Raw genomic sequence first — 7,500 nt, 5'->3', positions numbered from 1 at the left:
GATACCCATACCTAGATGTGTAGGAGATGCACTGCGGAGCGCTAAGGCTACATTGCAGCCTCGCTCACTCATTTCTTTGATGTCAAAAAGGCGTGGTGGCGCGAGCATGCACAGGTCTCATCGACTCCTCAACTGACCCTCTCAAGTCCTCTCTTTATGCGCCTGGCCGTGTATCTGCGCATACCTCTTTGTGAATCGACGCCTAACGCAGAGAGAGAGAGAGGACCGAAAGGGTGCTACGACCCCCTTCTTTGGCTGTATGGTGCTCTAACGGATGACGGAAGGGTCTCACCTCTGCTTCTCCATATGCGGAATCGCTGTTGCCCCCGCGTACCGGCCTCTTTTCAATTTGGCTGCTTTTGCGCCCTCGTGTCTCTCGCTGCTTGCTGTATTTCGTGCCTGCGTGCGTCTGGGATGGTGTATGCTACTCTATACAACTCACCTGTGAAGTCCTATGCATCTGCCGCCTCATCTCCATTTGCTGTCCTCCGTGGAGCCAAACGCGACAGGGGGGGGGGGGGAGGGACAGCGTAGAAAACGAAAGCGGAGCTGAACGTGTGACAATTGTTCTCCCTCTCTCCACTCCTGTCCCCATGCCGCTTACCACCCGCGGATCGACCGTCACGGACTCCCGGGGCACGCGTCCAACACCTCGTGTCTGAGTAGGCCTTTTTTGCTTTTTTCCTTCCTCTTCACTCCCTTCCCTACCGTCCTCATTCTTTGCTCTCCCCTCTCTGCATGCGCGTACTGGTGCAGAACCTCCACGCTTGTGCCCCGCATCCATCTCCGTGTCTCCTCCCCGCTGGCCACCAGGGAAAGCCCCGCACAGCGTCGGCTGAGCAGACATCGCGGGAAGCGCTCGATACGCCTCTGTTTTTCATTTGAAGACGCCCACGAAGAGCGATCTAGAGCACCATCGAGTCTGCACCACCCCAGAACAATGAGGCGGCGCCTGCAGCGGCGCATTCTCAGCCCCCGCACGTCGATGCGTTTCTTTGACAGCGATGACCGCTTCGGCAAGGAGCTCGGCTTTGGACACAAAATGCGCGATATCCCGGTACTGACCGGCAACCCTCGTCCAGTCGCTCGCGAAGAATCGTGGCGGTGCGCTTACAAGCTGAGTGACCGTATGGAGTTTGTGATACGTGACATTCTCACGAAGAATAAGTGGAGCCCGTTGGAGGTGGATCGTGAGCTGGCACAGATCTTTGAGCGCAAGGAGATCGGCAGCCGCTCCTCCCTCAACACCTGGTCAACCGTGGAGGAGTTCCAGCGAACGCCATGGTACCGGCGCTACAAGCCAACGGATGACACAGCGGCCAAGTACATCTCATACGAGGCAATGAAGCTCCTCGAGAGTGCCTTGATTCCACCTTCACTGCGCGTGGACCCGTACGCTCACCTGCGCAAGCGGCATATGGAGGACAACTGGATGAACGACAAGTTCTCCGAGGACTCGGCCAAGTACATCACACGTGCGGGGCTGGCGCAGCACACGAAAGGGATGCCGCAGTACGGACAAATGAGCCGCCGTAAGTACATGGAGTTCGAGAGGAAGTTCCGGAATATGCAGGGATCCAACATGCACGTGAATGAAATATACTCCGCCTGGCTCAGCTCGTTGGATGACAAGAATCGCGAAAAGCGCCAAGATGAATGAGAGAAGAAAGTGAGAGAGTACCGGGAGAGCGAGGGACCGCACAGAAAAACAGAGATTTCACGCGCGCAGCTCTGATGGAGCTGGAGCACTAGGAGTGAGACTTCTTCGTACTTCTCGCTCCTGGTGCAATGTAGTGTATGTATTACACTCGCATACGCCTATTGGCGACCGCTAAATGAAACCGAATAAAAGTGGCGCCGTGACGCGACTAGTTCTTGACGCTATCAGTGGATGTACGACATCAGATATGACATCTTGAGGCCATCCCTGTCAAGTTCCCTCTTGCTGTGCCCTTCGAAGACGCGAAGGGTCTGCGTATCTCCTCTCTCTCTCTCTCGTCCGCACGGCGCCTAGCCTGGTTCTCGCACGTCTCGATTTCCATGCCTTTCACCTACAAACGAGAGTAAGCGAGAGAGACGGAAACGACAGCTGCAGATCGGTCTGACTGGCCACTACCGTGACAGAATCGCCGTGTGCGCATGTGCGTAGCCGTGCTAGTATTTGCGTACTCGTGTGCTCTCTTTCCCCTTCTCCTTGTCATTCTTCCACGCCTTTGCCCTTTAATTTTCCCCATGTCTCTACTTTCTGCTTCCTTTCTTTCATTGCCCTGCGCTGTGGTCATTCGCCTCTCGGTGGTCGCGTACCTTCGCGAAAGGATATGCTCGATGGGCTCCCCTCCAGACACGCACCTGCACACCTCTCCTCCTTTACTAGCGCAGCTCCACCTTCTTAGTTTTGCTCCCTGCGGTCTGAAGAACACCAGGGTTTGGTTAGACACAGCATGCCACTACGAGCCCTGAAGGCGCGGAAGGATGCTCCACAGGTGTTGCCGCCTATGCCGTCGCGTGAGCAGGTGTACAACGACATCGAGCAGCGTCGCCTGAAGGAGTGGGAAAACTACCAAAAGTCTCATCGCTTCATGGAGGAGGCGCATACAAATCGCATCTTTCTCGACATTGGCATTGGAGATGCGCTGGCGGGAAGACTCGTTGTGGAGCTCTTCGAGGATGTCGTGCCTGAAACCGCCGCACACTTTCGCCGCCTCGTCACTGGCGAAAGCGGCACTCACGACGCCACCGGTGTCAAGCTTGACTACCTCCACACCTCTCTCGAGCTGATTGACCGCAAGCACGGCTATGTGCGCTTTGGGGATCTTTTGGCGTATGGCGTACGCCTGGAGCCTCTGCGTCAGGAGACCTTTAAGGTGCGCCACACAAGCCGCGGTCTGCTCACGATGACATCCTACGGACCACATCTGTGCAATACGTCCTTCAGCATCACTCTCGCCGCAGCTCCCTCTCTCGACTTCAAACAGGTAGTGTTTGGCAAGGTGGTGGATGGGCTGCCTCTGCTAGAGAAGCTGGAGTCGCTTCCTCTGGACCAGGTGGGTCGCCCTCTAACACCGGTCATGATTGCGCTCTGTGGCACCCTCACAGGAGGGCGTCCCCCTGGTAAGTGGGCTTCGTCACAAGACAGAACTGCCTGCAAAGAAGACCTTGCCTACGAAGCCCTCGAGTGATGCACAGCCGTCAGGATTCGAGTCGCTTCCGCCGTCTGCGCTTGGAGAGCTACCCAGCCACCGCTTGCCCACCTCTTTGTCGGCGCTCTCTTGCGTCTCCTTCTCCCGCCTCGTTCTTTCTCACTCTCTGCAGCGATGTTCAATACTCCCGCTTGACGTGGTACAGCTGAAAAAAATGAAAAGAAGGCAAAGAAGCACGCAAGGCATGAGCAACGGTCTCAACATCCGTGCACTCGCACAGACACTCACGCACGCGACCGCGCGCGGTTTGCAGTCACCACTGATTGCAGGGCCCTCTGGTGCCCACTCCGTGCCGGGGCGGAGAACAGTAGCGGCACGACACCCCCCCACACCCACACGACATAGCGATATCACATGGAAAGCAGCGACGCATAATCTGAACGTTTCTGTTCAGTTGTCTGACTAACCTTTGTGTGCTTTCCGTTCCACTGTTCTCTTTCTTCTCCCAGAGCGAGGTTCAATCTACTCCATACAGAGCTCCACTCATGACTCCCTCGCTTTTCTCTCTTCTATCCCTGCGCAACTCGCTCAGCCCACCGTTGTGTGTGTTCCCCATCCTCGACACCAACCACGTACATTTACCTCTACTGGCACAACTTTTCGAGAGAACCAAAGGTAGTTTCTGACTCGTCGCTTTGCGTTGCCAATACGTCGTGCGTCACTGCGTCCCCCCTTCTGCTAGTGGAGTCTGTGTACAGCAAATCATGTCGGGAGGACCTTCTGCGAGTGGGGCAGTTGCGCCTCTGTTGTGCCGCGTGCCATTTTCGTCCAAGGTGAAGTTTCTCTGCCTGCACCTATTCTGTTCTCTTGTCGTGGACCCCGTGCTGCGGCTGACGCGCTTCTTTAGCCGTGTATGGCTTGGGAGGGATACCACAACGGCTGTGTATGGCTCCCCTCAAGCGAAGGCATTTTTTAGCCTAGGGAGGGTCGACAAGGTGTCGTACTCGGATCCGCCGTACAGTGGGCACGTTAGTACCATTCTGTGTGCTTTGCGTCCCCACCGAAACATTGCGTATGAGCGTATGACCCACCCCGGCGCCGACGGCAATCCAATTTACTTGGACTGGCTGCACACCGATGCGCGCAGCGCCAAAGGAGTGTTTCTCATCATCCCTGGGCTCGCTTCATCGTCGAACACCAACTACATCGAGCACTTTGTGTGGTTCGCGTCCGTCAACCACTTTCACTGCGGCGTCTTCAACTCACGCGGCATGGGTAACTCACCCATTGAGACACCACGGCTCATGTCCGCCGCATGGACAGATGACTTGCGCACCGCACTGCTCGACGGGCCTTTCTCGCGTGCCGCCATCGAGAAAAGGTGCGGCGCTGGGATCTCTATTATCGCTGTCGGTTTCAGCCTTGGTGGCGTGATTCTCTCCAAGTACGTTGGCGAGGAGTGCCTTGCGGGCCGTGAGGTGGTCGTGGATGCGGCGATGGTGGTGAATGCACCTCTCAACTGTCTCCACTCCCACAGAGTCATGAGTCGTAGCATCAGCAAAACCCTTTATCAGCCGAGGATGGCAGGTGGCCTTGTGGCGTATGCTCGGCGGCACTCCAAGGTACTGAAGGATCTCCCGGGGCTTTCTCCGGATGTGCGCGCCGCCTTTACTTTAGGACGTCTGGAAGAGGTCATGGCGCATGTGAAGACTGTGCACGACTTTGACCGTTTGATCACTGCACCGACGCTGGGGTTTGCTACACCAGAAGATTACTATCACCACGTCTCTCCGGTTGAGTGGCTACCACACTTTTCGGTACCCGTCCTGTGCATCGGCGCTGCCGATGACCCGGTGACGGGAGAGCTACCTATGACGAATCTGGCAAGCATCATGTCATGCAACCCTAATGTGGCGCTTCTCGTCATGCCGTACGGGGGCCACCTCGGTTACATTCGCAGCGTATGGGACGAGTGGGCGGGGAAGGAGACCGCGATGGAGAAAATTATCTACGAGGTGGCGGCCGCCATTGTGCCGAGGCGTTAGTGCGAGGATCATGATCTTCCGCACCCGGAACTTGTTTCCTGTTCTCTGCGTATACATTTTTGTAGTGCTTCTCCCCTCCACCTCTCTCCACTCTCTCATCCGTTCGCTAGCGGAGCTGCTGCTGCGGTAGGCGTCCTGAGGCGCAGGTGCGCAATCGCCCGCACGGCTGTCTATTGTTTTTTAGCCAAACTTATCGTTAAGGACACACCTGTGGCTGGCCAACGTGGCAGCCCCGCTCAGAGGTACTTCCTGTCAAACCGAAAAGTGACACGCATGCTCCAGGACGGAGAGCCGCTGCAAAGAAGAGGCCACTGATGCTCGCCGTGTCCACCACTGCTCTCAAGATTGGTGTGCCAAAAGGTCCCCTGCGAGGTGCTGCGCGACCATGGTGCCGCTCTACTCGCATTTCTGCGCTTTAGTTCTTGTATTACTTCTCCGTCAATTCTTTGTTTTCTCTCTCCACAGCCTATCTGTGCTCCTTCTTCACTTGGCGACTATAGTGGCGCTACATGGGCGCGTAGGTATCACTGTATGGCTGCGTACCGCACCTTGTGCGTGTACCTCTTTGCTGTCCCTTCGTGTTTGCCTCTTTTTCATCTCGCTCTTTTGCCAACTCTCGACTGTATCTCAACTTTGTTATCCGCAATGTTGGAAGTGCAGCGGTACGTATGTAGGACGGGAAGAACGCGTTGCTGTTCTGCCCTTCGCATTGCCTCACCGCCCTGTGCACGCCTCGGCAACTCCTCTTCTTCTTTGCACGCGCGCGTGTGTGGGTCTGTATTTCTGTGTGCCTCCCCCCTCCCACCGGGAGCCGCAACGTCTATCCAGTGGAAGGGACAGTAGATGTGCCCGGCTGCGAGTCCAGCCTTTGCTAGTAGCACCTCCTAGTGAATGCCACTTACTTTTGCTCTGGCCATCTTGCACAGATCCCTCTCGATCACCCTCCAAGACATTTCCCGTTGCTTACTCTCTCCCTTTCTACACCATTTCACTCAGGTTAGGATGCGGTACACGTGGCTACGTCCTCTGAGATCGCACCGGCCATGAACACGCGCACTGTGTGGTCGCTATGAAAGACTGTAGGACCTCATCAAAACCCATCACACATAGGAACGGCACCGCTAAGCAGCAATGACCCCATCCACCTCCTTAGACGGTCCTTCAGGGCAAGCGAAAGCGGAAGCTCAACTTCCGGCAGACTATCAGTACCGCCTCGACGACTGCGAAATGGCTCTGGCCCGCCATCGCTTGATCCGCGATGGGCTGAAACGAGGCCTCCTATGGTCATACGCTAGCGTTGTCTTCGATAGCTCACTCGTCTTTCTGGGTGGCTTCTTTGGGTGGCAGCGCTACCGTATTGCCGACGCCCAGACGTCATTCCTGCGTGGCCTCACCGTCAACCCGCTCATCCGGCGCGTCTTTACGCCCATACCGCTCCTTTCCATGCTGGTAGCCATGCTTGGTGTTTTCTGTCTTCCAGTTGATCTTGCGGCGATCAGCGTAGCACAGGAGCGCATTCTTCTACAGGAGCGGGCAATTGAAAACGGCAACCTCATCCGACAGGATATTATTTGTGAAGGCACGAAAGGCGTTGCCGCCTCACTAGCAGCAGAAGTGCCTATTCAGTAAGCAGAGGACAGGGGAGGGAGGGAGACCGGTCTGTGTGTGTGTGTGTGTGTGTGTGTGTGCATTTTGGCGGATGCTAATGTTTCCCCTTTTCATTACCTTTTGTTTTCCTTACGTCCACCGCATGCACGGAGGCGCTCTTTTCCACCCCCAGCTACCCCAATCAAATTCCGTTAAACATGTGGGTTTTCATTCCTTGGCACGTACACATGTGCACGCGCCTCTGGTTGCTGTGGAGATGGGCGCAGAAAAGGGAGAGCGCGGGCCATCTTGCCTCGCTGCTTACGCTGCCAGTTGATTTGCCTCTCTCTCACCAAGATTTCTGCTCCTCTTGGCCACCCTTGCCTCTGTCTTTCCTCTTTCCCCCCTCACTTTATCTTCGCCTCCTTTACAGTGTGCCCTCAATTATAGCGTTGTTTGCTTTTGTTGTTGCCCTCTGATGACAGGAAATACCTCAGCGCGGTAGAAGGAAAGGCGCCGACGTCGTAGCGAAGTGAGAGAGATGTGCCGCTACTGACGTCGGCGGTCAGGTCCTAGGTGGTGTTGCGTCGGAGCGAGGTGCGACAGTGAACACGTCTGCGCCACTCCTATGGTAGGTGAAGTGTCGGCGTGACTCGAACCTATTCCTTTCTGGGGTCTCGCTGCCTACTTGTGTGGGGAGTCTGTGCGCCCCCCCCCCCCCCCCCACA

At 56.1% G+C, this 7,500-nt stretch overlaps 4 protein-coding genes across 4 annotated transcripts; all 4 read left to right on the top strand.

Annotated features, from left to right (window-relative positions):
• Window positions 1-940: 940 nt before the first annotated feature.
• On the top strand, window positions 941-1,660 carry LBRM_30_0040 (conserved hypothetical protein; the record flags this gene model as incomplete). The annotated part of the gene is made up of 1 exon (XM_001566588.1): window positions 941-1,660. One exon carries the CDS (start codon window positions 941-943, stop codon window positions 1,658-1,660), a length of 720 nt encoding a protein of 239 aa, XP_001566638.1.
• Window positions 1,661-2,441: 781 nt separating this feature from the next.
• Window positions 2,442-3,179, top strand: CYP9 (putative cyclophilin 9; the record flags this gene model as incomplete). The annotated part of the gene is made up of 1 exon (XM_001566587.2): window positions 2,442-3,179. The coding sequence occupies one exon, from the start codon at window positions 2,442-2,444 to the stop codon at window positions 3,177-3,179; it is 738 nt and encodes a 245-aa protein (XP_001566637.1).
• Window positions 3,180-3,904: 725 nt separating this feature from the next.
• On the top strand, window positions 3,905-5,185 carry LBRM_30_0020 (conserved hypothetical protein; the record flags this gene model as incomplete). The annotated part of the gene is made up of 1 exon (XM_001566586.1): window positions 3,905-5,185. One exon carries the CDS (start codon window positions 3,905-3,907, stop codon window positions 5,183-5,185), a length of 1,281 nt encoding a protein of 426 aa, XP_001566636.1.
• Window positions 5,186-6,316: 1,131 nt separating this feature from the next.
• On the top strand, window positions 6,317-6,814 carry LBRM_30_0010 (hypothetical protein; the record flags this gene model as incomplete). Its single annotated transcript, XM_001562176.1, has 1 exon — window positions 6,317-6,814. One exon carries the CDS (start codon window positions 6,317-6,319, stop codon window positions 6,812-6,814), a length of 498 nt encoding a protein of 165 aa, XP_001562226.1.
• Window positions 6,815-7,500: the final 686 nt, after the last annotated feature.

This window comes from Leishmania braziliensis, chromosome 30, assembly GCF_000002845.2.
Source record: "Leishmania braziliensis MHOM/BR/75/M2904 complete genome, chromosome 30".
Taxonomy (NCBI): Eukaryota; Euglenozoa; class Kinetoplastea; order Trypanosomatida; family Trypanosomatidae; genus Leishmania; species Leishmania braziliensis.
The sequence above is the reverse complement of the archived record's forward strand: the minus strand, read 5'-3'. Positions and strand labels throughout refer to the sequence as shown.